Source organism: Nelumbo lutea, chromosome 5 (genome assembly GCF_056320005.1).
Source record: "Nelumbo lutea isolate HS-2025 chromosome 5, American lotus-T2T, whole genome shotgun sequence".
In the NCBI taxonomy this organism is placed as follows: Eukaryota; Viridiplantae; Streptophyta; class Magnoliopsida; order Proteales; family Nelumbonaceae; genus Nelumbo; species Nelumbo lutea.
The window spans coordinates 3,154,747-3,168,192 of NC_142688.1; the positions used below are offsets into that span (position 1 = coordinate 3,154,747).

Genomic DNA, 13,446 nt, shown 5'->3' on the forward strand with positions numbered 1-13,446 from the left:
GTGGCGGTTTGGCGACTTCGCCGGCGCCTTCGTTGTTGAGTGGGCCTTGTACTGGCGCTACTGGCCTCCGTGTTACTGAGCTCGATGGGCCCGGAATGCTGGTAGTTTGCCGCCAGGGCGCCGAATCGGTTTTCCGTGAGCGGGAACTCGGGCTTGGAGCGCCGGGGTGCCGACCTCGCGGGCGAGGTTCCCGACCCGCCTGCGTGTTGCGAGGCGGGGATGATATTTTTCTCTCTTCAGTCTGGGGATGAGGCCTGGCTGTTAGGGGGGTTTTGGGGTCGAGAGGCCTTCGCCTGGTGGGGGCGTCCATCCTACGGGGAGGCCTTGACCGGCCTCGGAGCGGGGTGGCGAGTTGGAAGTAGTGGCTGGTTCAGTGGAAGTTGGGGGAACTGCTGTTGATAGTGATACTGGGAGATGTTGTGTAGTACTTGGTGCTGGTGAAGATGGTGCTACTGGAACTGTTGCATTTGGCCTTGGATTGCCCGCATGCACTGCATCAGGTCGTCCAACCGGTTTTGGCTGGTTACCACGGGGACGGCAGTCGGTTCAGTAAAGGTTGTCTCAATGGGGAGAGGAAAGGGGATGCTTGTGGTAGGAAGGTTTACGTGCGCCACTGCTTGTGGCGCGTTCAAGCTGGGAATCCCATCCACCAAAAGGGGGATGGTGAACTGTCCAACGCACACCACGGGACTTGAAGTTGTTCCCCGGTGGTGTTTGTCTCCGTGCCACGTCCGGCATTGCTGGAGGAGGCCATGAGTGTTGGGTTTTTTGAAGAAAATGGGGTTATGAAAGTTTGGAGGGAGGCTTTTTGAAGCATTCCCACAGACGGCGCCAATTGATGGAGCGTGATCCAGCCGGTCTTAGCTATCCACGACCTTGCTTCTGAACGGGGTAGCAGGGAACTTGAAACGGGGGAGATGAGGAAGCTCCGAGGGGGAACCCGGTGTAGCGGCTCCGAAGCTCAAGTTAGAATCCTTCAAAAGCAAGATAATACCAGATAGCGCAAAGTTTGCATACCTTGTTTATTGGGGGCAGGGGGCTCTTATAATCACTTCGCGCACTCGCTCCGAGGCCCTTGTCAGGTCGGGTATGATTACCCTTGTGCTTGTCAATTCAGCCGTCGTCCTTTCTACTGGGACAGAACCGTCACTGCCTAACCATCTCTCTAACTGGAGATGGCAGTGTCAGTGGGGGTGGCAGGTGGTCGTTTAGAGTGTGGCCGCCAAACGTCAGATCCCAAGTCAGTCAGGTACAGCGCCCTCGGGCACGGACTTCCTCAGTGTCAGGCATGGTACGACTTGTTTGGTTTTGGTGCCCAGAAGATGATGCGGAGTGTTGAACGAGGCGAAGTCTTGAGCTCGAAGGTATCTATAGGGCAGGTCAGTTCGGCGAGGTGTATCTCGAACTGTTACAAGGTTGGCCAGTTCGGCGAGGTGTATCCCGAACTGTTACAAGGTTGGCCAGTTCGGCGAGGTGTATCCCAAACTGTTACAAGGTGGCCAATTCAGCGAGGTATATCCCGAGCTGTTACAAGGTTGGTCAGTTCGGCGAGGTGTATCCCGAGCTGTTACAACGTTGGCCAATTCGAATTACTCTAGTTTGGGCCAAGGGTGAGTTCGGGCCCCCCGTAGGGAGTTCGGTCTGCTGGTGTCCCCTTGTTCACGCCTTAGGCTTGGCCCCTTTTGCCGAGCTGTTGTTTCTGCCACGTGTCGCGTAACAATGAGGTCGGGCCAAATCTTCCTTTATCAAAACTCTTTGGCATATCCATGTCTTATTTTTCTAACTGAAACATATTCCAATATGTCTCTTAAAATTGCTTCTCAACAACATTGGCTTTGTAGCTCTAAGGTAAACCATCTATCCTTTAGGAAGCATGTAGGGTGGCACACCCAACCTAACTCTAAGATGGTAGATGTGGTCTGACCCGAGGGCTGGTTGAAGCATTGCAACATCACCTAACCTAGTCTAAGATCGTAGATGTGGTAAGACCGGAGAGCTGGTTGAAGCATTGCCACATCACATTATATAGGTACCTATCTATCAAATAAGTCATTTGGGTTCGGAAAGTAAGTTTTCAAAGAAAGAAGAAACCTCAGTCTCTCACTTGATGAGAGCTGAGATTATGATGTGGGTCGAGTGGCTCGCAATTATTTTCATACCATACATACCAAATGAACAACAGTGTTTTCACACACCTGCATTTCCCTAAGTCACTAGTCCTGGCAAAAAATTGACCCAACCTACGAATCCAACCCAATCCAACCCGAAAAAACAGAGTTAGGGTCTCATATTTAGCTACCCGAATGTGAATTGGGTCATGGGTCAACCCACTGATCTGATTGTCTAGTCTAATTGGGATTATTTATGCTTTGTTAGAAGTTTCCGCTCTTACATTTTTCTATTTAGTCTTTACTTTTTATTGTTTACTCTTTAAATTGTTAAATGTTCAAGTTTTTTATTTTATATTTGAAATTTTAAAATTAATTATTTTAATTTTGACATTTTTCATGTAATTTTTCTTTATTTTTTAAATTTCAATTATTTTTTGGAATGACCCGAATTGATCCATGTGTCAACCCTAACCCGAACATTTAGAGTTAGGGTCTAGCATTTGACAACCCAACCCGAATCAACCTGAAGTACCTTGACCCAACCCGAACCCGACCCACCCAGTCCAATTGCCAGGTCTACCAGTCACCGATGTTATGACCAAATCCTTTGTGAGAACCATTATCACTTCAAGCAATTCCATATGCAATTTCGCTACCATCCGCTTAATTTCACCAATCCTTTGCCAGTCTCTCTCTCCCTCTAGTTTTGACTGCGTTTGGGAATAATGCAAATACCAAAATGCATTTGTGTATTGACAATGATAAAAAAATACAATTTCCACCCAAAATGAGAGGTAATTTTTAACATTGGAATTTATTTTTGCATCCATTACAACTAAAAAATAGTTTGGTAAGAAAGTTGATTTATCAATGCAAAACTAAACCAACTTACTTTACATTTATATGGACCAAAAAGCACTCTGCATATTTACACTCTATTTGCACCCTTCCCAAACAGTCTTTCTTTCTCTTTTTTTCTTTTTGGTAAACAAAAGTCCAAATTTCTAAACCCCGGAAAGTAGTATGGTTTTACTTGTGGATATACCTTTAACCTACAAGCTTTCTGTGATGCGTAAACAAAAATTAAAGCAGGGAAAAAAATCATGACCTCTATAGAAACTTACTTTTCTGTTCTGTAGAAGTGTTGGAGCTTATTCAAGCTTATCTTCTGGTTGCATTTGTTACAATTGTTCTTTCGGATTGAACTTCTTAATACTCCAGTTTTCATGTATCCCTGCCGAGTAGGACTCGAAATTATTTGATTCTTGGAGAAAAAATATACACCAAAAGAGACTACTAGAGATTACCTCGAGGAAGAAAACTTTCACCTCTTAATAGAACTACCATCCAAACAAGAGTGTTGCACCTTCGAAACTCCACTGGTTTACGTTTCTTTTACCTATAGAAATACACTGTTGCATGAAAAATAACATTATGAGAAGTGACTATATGGGCCAATCTGACAGACCACATAGATGTCATCCATAAAGAATTCCAGACAAATTTTGCTCATATTTACAGTGCAATGCTCCTTACCATAACAATTCAACATCAGGAAAAAAAAAAAAAAAAAAAAAAAAACGAAAAAGAAAAGTAACTCCATAGCACATGATGAAATGTTCATTTCTTTAAGGAACAAAAACCGCATCCCTTTGATGGTAATAGTCACTTCCCATCTTTATTCAGCTTTAGATTTATAAATATTATAGATATTTCCTTACAACCATCATTTTCCAAGAGATTCAATGCTATAATTCAAGGGTTTCCAATGCTCACAGGGAACGAACATCCTAAACAATGTGAACTTGCAAAAACATCACATGTTCAATTCCTTGATGCCACTACTGTGGTATGATGCCATGGGCCTAAGATCCTGTATAGACTCCACATCTTTGTAGGTCCCAACCTCTCTCAATGATTGCCATCCATTACGGGCCAGAAGTTCATGGAAATCATCTTCACAGTACAAGGTTGCATCTTCACTACTAATTGCCTGCCCATTGCAGTCATCGTAGTGATAAAGCTTAATTGTAACACCTGAAAAATAACAGCCCATCAGAACTTGCATCTGAAATCATGGAAAAGAAAGAAGTTTTGACTTCTAAAATTGATATTTACCATGAAATCAAGGGGAAAAGAATAGGAAGAAACATATATGATACTCCTTGGGCCAAGCCTAAGTGACACCAACTCCATTTATATGCACGTACAGACAAAATTGAAAGAATTTTGAGGGTCAAGAGTTCCAACACACACAAATATTCATTCCATTATAATAGAAGTGGTATGCAGCTATTATTCTTTATTTCTAACGACAGCTTTGAGTTTCGACCAACTATTTCGCTTCTTCAACATAACTTTTTCACTAATAGACTATTCTTTGAGCTTCAACACAAGTTTTATCTCTCTAAATGAATAGACTAGAAAAACATTCTGGTCATGTTGATTTTGGTGTAGGCAATCTCTTAGACTGGATCCATTTAACACCTCTCTGAAATGTCCTGTAAATGGGGCAGATGGCAGCTGAAAAGTACACACGTAGCAGTTCCCATGTGGATCGCCTAAACGCAAGTCTGCAACTATGCCCATAAATAATAATCAAGAAACAGACTGCATCATCTTTGAGAGTCAAAAATATTGTGCAGAGACTTCCTTACAGATCAAAGAACATCATAATTTAACTAGGGCAACAATCCCATGGAATAGAACCTATGGTTAGAACGGCAATAACTGCAGAGAAAATGAGTCATACACCACTAAACAATCAACTACTAATATTCTACATGGTGAATCTGATACGTCTGTGTGGAGACAAAACACAGGTAACAAGGCACCCAACATGCAAGCCAACTAGTAATATTCTACATGAGATATCTTTGAATATGTTGTAATATGGACAGATTGGAAACTCCTCTCAACAACTATCTTAGTGAAAAACCAGTGGGATCCTAATCATCCAATCCTTGACAAAGCCTGCCCAATTCATTCAGATCAGATTAGATGGGGTTGGGTTGATATGCTATAGGATCAATTCAAGATTGACAAGTGCAGGATCTAGTTCTGACTCTTGCGCCCTTGGCAGTCCTAGTCAGTGAAATTGAAACAAGCAATCTATCTAAATTTTTGGAGACCGACCAGGATCAATATGAAGAGTATAAGTAGTTTGTGGCATGGCACGATCGAAACTCCTCACAACACCATCATCATCTTCAACCCAAAAAAGCCGTTTTGACCTCAGCCCAAAAGCACTTCTAATGGCATCCTTGATGGCATCTGCAGATCCATCAATTCCTATTCTTCGAGTGATCTCTCCCCATTTTACAATAATGACATGCCCTGCAGGAAGTGGAGAAGAAATAGGATAGCAGCCCATGCTACTGTCCCATTGAGGCACATCTGCCAAAAGAAAAAAAGAAGCATCAGCAACAGCAATGTGAGATCATTATAATTACATATAGTAATATACATATACATGTGTGTGTAATTATAACATATATATAAATATGTATATCTTACCAGCAGAGTTGTCATCTCTCCAACCCCATGCGCTTCTTCCACTCTGCGAAGGACATTCTTGAGACAACACAGAGTTTGTACTTTGCCCATCTCCCTCTGATCTCTGAAGAGTTATAGTGGATGACTCCAAGCCTGACAATCATACTGCATAAATATATTGGTGCATTGGTAGAACAAGAGAATCGTATACCACTAAACAGAAATAAGTTAGCCAATCACAGCATTTTGACCATTGATGCCAACAGAGCAAATATGTCCAAGAAATAAGCCAGACTAAGAGGAAGACTATAACTAAAAATTGTGTCTCTATTCTTGTCCTAGGTGACAACTCCAAGTGGAGACTATGTATATCCTGTTTTCCATCAAATTAAGAGAAGGACAAAGCAGCCAAACAAGCCTTTGGTAACAAGCAAATGCCAATCAGAAAAAGAACAAACCCTTTAACCCATTCAAACTGCAAGCAAAATCCAACCTGAAACCAGGATCCATATTGTTATCAAGAAAAAGATTAACAGACAACAAAAGCAATCATGATTTCCACTCTCACAAATGCTCCGTGGCCTTCCACTCTGCTTCTTACTCAATAAAATCTTTTGCAATCCATCCATGCAAAAAGAGATTGAGGGACTACCACTTTAATAATTGAACCAGCTGATTTAGTGCCCAATTGCCTATGTCAATATTTATTTCACTAAACCATAAAGGAAAGAAAATTGATGCTAAAAAGTTCCAAAATCATTTTTTATCCCATTTCAAATAGCATCAAATCCACGCCTTATCTCAATTATATGGGGTCAGCCACATGAATCCTGTTTCACCAATCCGTTCTATTTAATGCCATATTCACAGTTAAATTATGAGTGTGTAAATCATTTCTTATTACTTCCACCCATGTCCTTTTTGGCCTACCCCTAGCCCCTTTAACTTGTAACAAATCAATTCTTCTAATTGGTGCTGTTGATGGTCTTCTATGCACGTGACCAAACCATCTTAGTCTACTTTCCCTCATTTTATCACCTATTGGAGCGTTACTCCTAGGTTCCCACAAATGACTTCATTCCTGATGAAAATCAGACATGAAAGTTACCTTAGGGTTTTAAAAACCCAAACCCCCCTTGGTAAATAATAATTCATTAGTTATGTTTACAATATTGCTAATTTGGTGTTGATAATACCATTGACATGTTTTTTTATCTTTTCCATCTTGCCTTGTTTTTCCTATTACACTTTTTCCATTAATTTTTTCGGCTGAACAGAGTCCTGTATTTACTAACTCAATCCATCCTCAAGTATGCCAGCCATGCATTCTTGATGCTAAAGTTCTAGATTACAATCAGGGCTTTAAATGCTAAAATGATGAAGGAAAGGCCTTTGGGAAGAAAAGTATGCTTTTCACATTATTTAAATTATGGAATGCAAAAGACTAGAGTTCCAAAAGATGGATATCACACCACCCAAAGATAATAGAAGCCAAGCATCAAAGAAAAGAAGTATCACCATAAAAAGAAAAAAAAAAATCAAACAAAAATTTTCAATTTCATTATATTGAAAAAAATATATCATCTATGGGAAATTTAAATTATTTGACCTAGTAAGAAACTCTTTACATCCAACTTTTATCAATGCATACCTTCACATTTTCTTGAGTTCTAAAATAATTAATGGGTCATTTATAACAACTGAAATGGCTGGACTTAATGACTTTTGCTTTGACTTTTAGTGATTGTCGGATGACTTGAAATAAGTTTTCTAACTAGGGTAAGACATTTAATGGATAACTAGACTAAGAAATTGATTATATCCAAAAGGATAATGATGCCCAAAAAGATAATGATGGGCTCTCCAATTTCTCAACCTTATCAGGTATGTTGTGTGTACTGGTGATAGGATTCTCTTTTGAGAAGACACCTGGATTGGTATGTCCACCCTTAAAGACCTTTATCCATCTTTGTATTCCCTCTCCCTTTTTAAAAGCGAACCAATTCAAACTTTAGTTTCTTTCTCCCAGTCCTCTGGTTTCAATTGGAATTTGGGTTTTAGAAGAGATATAAGAGACTTTGAACTTGATCAACTTGCTTTGCTACTCAAAACCTTAGACTCTGTTTGTTTGGACTTTTCTAAACCTGATGCTAGAATCTGGATTCCCAATTCTTTGGATCTTTTTTCTTGTCCCTCATTTTTCTCTCAGTTGCGCTTAGTCCCTAACTGAGAGCCCATTCCCCCCAAGGTTGGAGCCCTTTGTTAGGAAGTCTCTCTTGGGAAATTAAACACTTTGGATAGCTTGCAAAACAAAAGGCCCAACCTTTGCATTTCCCCAAGATGGTGTTTCCTTTGCAAAGCAATTGGAGAGAGCTGTTACCATCTTATAATTTCTTGCCCTTTTGTTGTAAATATTTGGGGAAAAAATTGGTCTTTTGGGTGTAGGTGGATTGCAAATCAGGGGGCTTTTCGACCCTACAACTTTCAGGTGGCCTAAGAGAAGAGGTAGAGTTTTATGAAGATGTGTTGGGGCTGCTTTAGTATGGACAGTTTGGGAAGAAAGAAATAACAGGATCTTTAGGGATGTAAGTACTGTTTGGGAATGTCTGCCGATAAGGGCTATCAACTGGGTCAAAACTTTGGATTTATTCACTTTTCTCCTTTGATGGCATATGGAGAAACTGGGAATTTGTTGCAAACTCTTCTTTGGTTAAGGACAAACCTGTTGTAGATTAGAAGCCCTCAAAAAAAGCCTTCATAAAGCTCAACTTTGACAGCAGTAGCCTTGGCAATCCTAGACCTTCTGGTATTGGGGGTGTATTTAGGAATGAAGAGGGACAGATTGTTGCATTATTCTCTGGCCCAATTGGAGTTGGGGATGTGGTTAGTGCAGACTGCAGAGGTGCAAGCTGCTGTATAGGGAGTACAAATTGCTAAAGACTTGAACTTTGGGAGGTTGATCATTGAAGGTGACTCTAAAGTGGTAACTGGGTGGCTAAAAGAACCGAAGACAGTAGCTTGGTCTTTTAGGGGAGAGATGATGAGATTCAAGTGGCTTACTTCTAATCTCACAGTGAGAGTTCAGTGGGAGAGGAGGTCGGCAAATGGGCTGGCTGACCTACTAGCTAAGCAAGGGGTAAACAGGGATCACTTATTATGGGCTCAATTGTAATTTTACTTTGTTTTTAAGGCAGCAACACACGCCTTCTGGGAGAACTTTGTTTCGTATCCACTTGTCAGTTTACTTTATTTATTCATCTTAATGAAATACTTCATGATTCATCGAAAAAAAGATAATGATCGATTAGGATCCATAATACTTCCTACAACTCTTAGCCAAAGAAAGACACGGATGCTTTTAAAGTTCATAAATCAGCAAGCATATTTTAAGTTGCATCTTAAGATCTTCATAAAACATTCTGTAAATTCAAACTACCCATCTTAATTTAAATTGGAATGGTGTTAGAGGTTACAAAGGTAAAAGTCAGGTCAATAATGTCATTGAAACATGTAAGATGTCGTAACGTAACATTTAAATTTTGCATCATAAATCAACTGATCAAGAAAAAAAATAAACTTTTTGACAAGTGAGAGAGAAATTATAAAATCATTACATCAAATTTTCAAATCAGCATTACAAAAAAGTGAAAAATACAAAAGAAAAATAACTCATCTTCACATCATTTTGAAAATTCAAGTTAATATAAATACAAGAAACGTGCCAGAAATCTTTAGCTCTTGTTTCTTGCTTTGTGATGCAGAAAAGTAGGTTAAAAGTAAAATAATAAATGGGATCAAGTAGTGAAGGGATTATGCTATGCAGCAGGTTAGTTGGAAGAGGAAAATGGATGGAGTTGATGAATGATCAATCATGGTCCATGGTGATGGTGATGGTGATGAAAGGTGGTGGGACAGGTATGAAGATTGTGGAGATCTGATCCAATAATCAGAATCTAGCACAAGGTGGGAATAGGATATCATTTGGCCGGTCTTCACCTGCAGTTTAACGTATCACCAACAGGTCAGTTAGAGAGAAATAAAACTTCTGCAAATCAAAGAGGGGAAGAAAACCTCTTAGGATGAAAAAGTCTTTCTACAAACAAGGTTACAAACTCTTATACTGCCATTGGCTCAATTACTAAGTTCCAAAAATACATAGCTTGCACATAATCATCTCATGTTCAGCACGACATTGCATAAACAAGACTAATCTGATTCAACAACATGGTAACTCAGCACAACCTCGAAAAACACCACTTTTGTAATAGTATGTACTAATACTTAATCAGTGATTAGTATTCTAAAACTAGAAGTAATACCTAGACTATAGGGTCCGTTATGTTTAATAGCAAACCGATCTTTATAGGATATCAGTGGATATGACTGAAATTTAAGTCACCCCACCGAGATATCAAAAAATCACAACAATCGTCGCTGTGGTCATTTCAAGACCATCTGATCATGGTACAAATTATTGAAGTATCAGCAGTGGTCATTGACATTTAAAACGTCAGCATTTATCTATAAATTGGCTATAACTCCAGAGAAATAAACGATAGTTTAGTTATCACAATATCGCACCGAGTGTGCAGAAGAGGTTACCTTTAGGGATTGATTGCAGGGTTTCGAGGTTGAGATGATAGGAATCGAATGTGGAGTCTCTGAAGAACGGGGATGGGGGACGAGAATCTTGGTTACTGTGATGTTGGTTATTCTTGAGCTTGCGAACTAGACTTCGCCATTTCTCTCTACAACCATCTGGTGAGCGTCGGTAGCCTCTATCTCTCATCTTAAAAGAGATTCGACTCCATTCGACCGACTGGATAGTGGTAGTTATAGTAGCAGTAATAGTAGGATCAGAAGACGATGAAGAATAAGCTTTGTTGTAGGCAGTGGTAAAGGCGAGGAGGTCGCAGATCTCGGACTTGGCCTATGGCCTACACCTCCAACGTCGGCGACGACGAGCGCTCGGCCCGTCTCGATCGCCCAAATCGCTGTCGAAATGAGCCTGTTGGCCAACGCGCGGCGTCGCCCACTCCATTTTCCCTTTTTTTCTTCCTTGTTTTTTTTTATCAATAAGGCAATTTCTATGATGCCGGAAGTGTATGATATCAGAAAAAACTTTGACCAATCAGAACCCCCGTGAATTTTGATGAATACCCCCATGCCAGTTGATTGGTTATCATTTCTTTTAGATATCATGTCTTCTTCGTATCGTAGTTGAGCTCAATTAATAATGATATATTTGCTTTTTTCCTTTTTCAATTTTCGGCCCATAAATGGAGTCGGCCCAAGTTTAGGGAGCCTAGGACTGTTGAGTCTTCTTTACTTTTTCGGAGGGGCTATATAACAGAGGATAGCCCATCCCCCAACCATAAATGGAAAAATTCAAGGTTTTAAAAACGTACCCGAAACCGATTTGGCCACTGGTTTTCGGGTTGACTGTTCAACCATCCGGTTTGAATGAATGGTCCCGTTCCAACAAAAAATAAATAAAAATTGTTCAAAACCATTGAATGAGTCAACAGTTCGACTGCCTGGATTAATGAATCGTTAATCAATTTAATTGTTTTTGGCCAGAGACCGAGTTTGAAGTAAAATGAAACTGACTGCTAACAAAATTCCCAAGCTTAAGTCAACAATTCGGAAACATTGGATAAATTCATAAACCCCACAACCCAAGTGTCGTCTATTCTTCAATTCTATACTCTATATACAAATCATGATGGTCTATATCACATTGTCACATGGTCTCTCCTTTCTCCAAACCCCCATTCTCTTTCATTTCTCCATTACCTCCCTCCCTGCCCTCTCCTTGAGCCATATTAACAAGGCTCTTCTTTCTCCTATTGGTCATCACTTCCCAATTACCTAAAAATCTTCTTAAAATATCATTCTCCTAAAGTCTCTCTTAAATCTTCCTAAAATATCTATTTCTAATTGACCTCATATTTTTTATTAAAGATCTCTTAATTACTTTATATTCATTTGCCTAGACCAATAAAAAAGAGACATCTTAAAGAAGAGATAAAGAGAGAACTTGAATTATTAATGGGTATAACATATAATAAGGGTCCCATGTGTTAACATGTACTATTTAAATTCATTTTTAAAATAATGAAAAATAAACACAACAACTACGGGTTTTCCTTCACACCTAATTTATAATGACAAATTTGAACATTTTTAAAAGTTTTAAATAATAGTAAACTAAGCATAATATCATAACTTAAATAAACACATCAATGAAAATTTGCTAAATAAATTAAAATTTAATAAAAGTCAAAATTACTAATTTAAAGTTGATTTAAATTCAATTTTAAAATAATGAAAAATAAACACAGATCGGATTCAATATGAATTTTGCCTTCACCCTGCCCTCACCATTAATGCTTCTACTTGAACCTAACATAATGACATATAGTTTTCGAACTTGACCCAACCCTATAAGAGTTCAACCTGATACCAACAAGACTAGACTTTCTTCTTTGCAATTGTATTTTTATCAGTGCATTTGAAAACCCAAGTAAAGAAGCAATCTAACCCACCCCTATTGGGGCTCCAACTTCCCCCACCCTAATTAGGGCAATTGTTTTAATCTTTGATCGGGTTAAGGGTGGGTTTCAGGGAAGCCCAATTTTTGGTCATCGAGGACAAGGTGGGGATTTGTCCCAATGTTTTAAAAATTGGCCCAGACCATAACCATTTTGGCCATCGGTTTGATGGTCTGGTTTTAATGAATGACCTATTGCAAGTTAAAAAAAAAATTAAAATAAAATAGCTAAAACCATTTTTGGGTTAAATAGGTTGATGGTTTGGCTGCCCATGTTATTGACCAAGTCAACAGTTTTTGACAAAAGAATAGTTCAAGGGTGAAATGGAAACTGGTTGCTTAGATGGTTTCTAGGCCAAATGATCTGACCGTTTGGGTCAATGACGATTCAGAAAACTATGATTTGTCCATCCCACCCTGAGCTTGATACTAACCTCCCAATAGATGTTGTGTATGATATATTAATTTATATTATATGTTACATTTTTATATAAATATTTTAATATGACATCTATATTGTATATTATATATAATAGTTTATATTTTCTATAAAAAAAATAATATTTTATAAAATGTATTTTATAAAATAGATTTTATATAACGCATAATATTGTATAATTCATTGTTTTTGAACCATCATTGACCTGGATAATTGGACCGTTTGGCCCAAAAATAGTCCAGATAACTGATTCCATTTTGCCTTAAATCGTTCCTTTGTCAAAAACCATTGACTTAGTGACCTACTAACTCGAGTGGTCAAACCATCAATCAATTCGACTTAAAAAATGGTTTTTGGCCATTTTTATTTTAATTAATTTTATATATTTTTTTAATTACAACTGGTCATCCCGGACTGGACGGTTGAACGATTGGCATAGAAATCTAAGGTCAAAACGTTTTTGGTTTTGAGTTGATTTTCAAAACATCTATATAATCAACACCAATAAATATTATTAAAAATAAAAATTTAATGATTTTTTGTATCAATTTAATGAAATTTAATACAGCTTTGTCAAACAATGGATACTACAAAAATAATGCTTGTGATGGATTTAGTGTGACTTTACCCAATAAGAATAGATTAATTTCTTATAATAAAACGTATGTATCACACGTGTCCTGACTAATATAATAATATACAATATACCATGAGGATAGGGCTGAGCTGAGATTTGGGTTGGACTGGTTTGGGCTTGATTTGAGCTCTAGCTGAGCTATTCAAGGTCAAAGCCTAAGACCAGTCCATTATCCATGGAAGACAAAAACTAAAGGTTCAAGGCACAGGCT

The 13,446-nt window shown here is 38.7% G+C and overlaps 1 protein-coding gene across 1 annotated transcript; it reads right to left on the minus strand.

Annotated features, from left to right (window-relative positions):
* Nucleotides 1–3,762: 3,762 nt before the first annotated feature.
* Nucleotides 3,763–10,808, minus strand: LOC148849852 (trihelix transcription factor GT-1-like). The gene is made up of 4 exons (XM_088944337.1): nucleotides 10,209–10,808; nucleotides 5,628–5,759; nucleotides 5,247–5,507; nucleotides 3,763–4,148 (listed from the first exon to the last, which is right to left on the minus strand). The coding sequence occupies exons 1-4, from the start codon at nucleotides 10,393–10,395 to the stop codon at nucleotides 3,928–3,930; spliced, it is 801 nt and encodes a 266-aa protein (XP_088800463.1). The 5' UTR covers nucleotides 10,396–10,808; the 3' UTR covers nucleotides 3,763–3,927.
* Nucleotides 10,809–13,446: the final 2,638 nt, after the last annotated feature.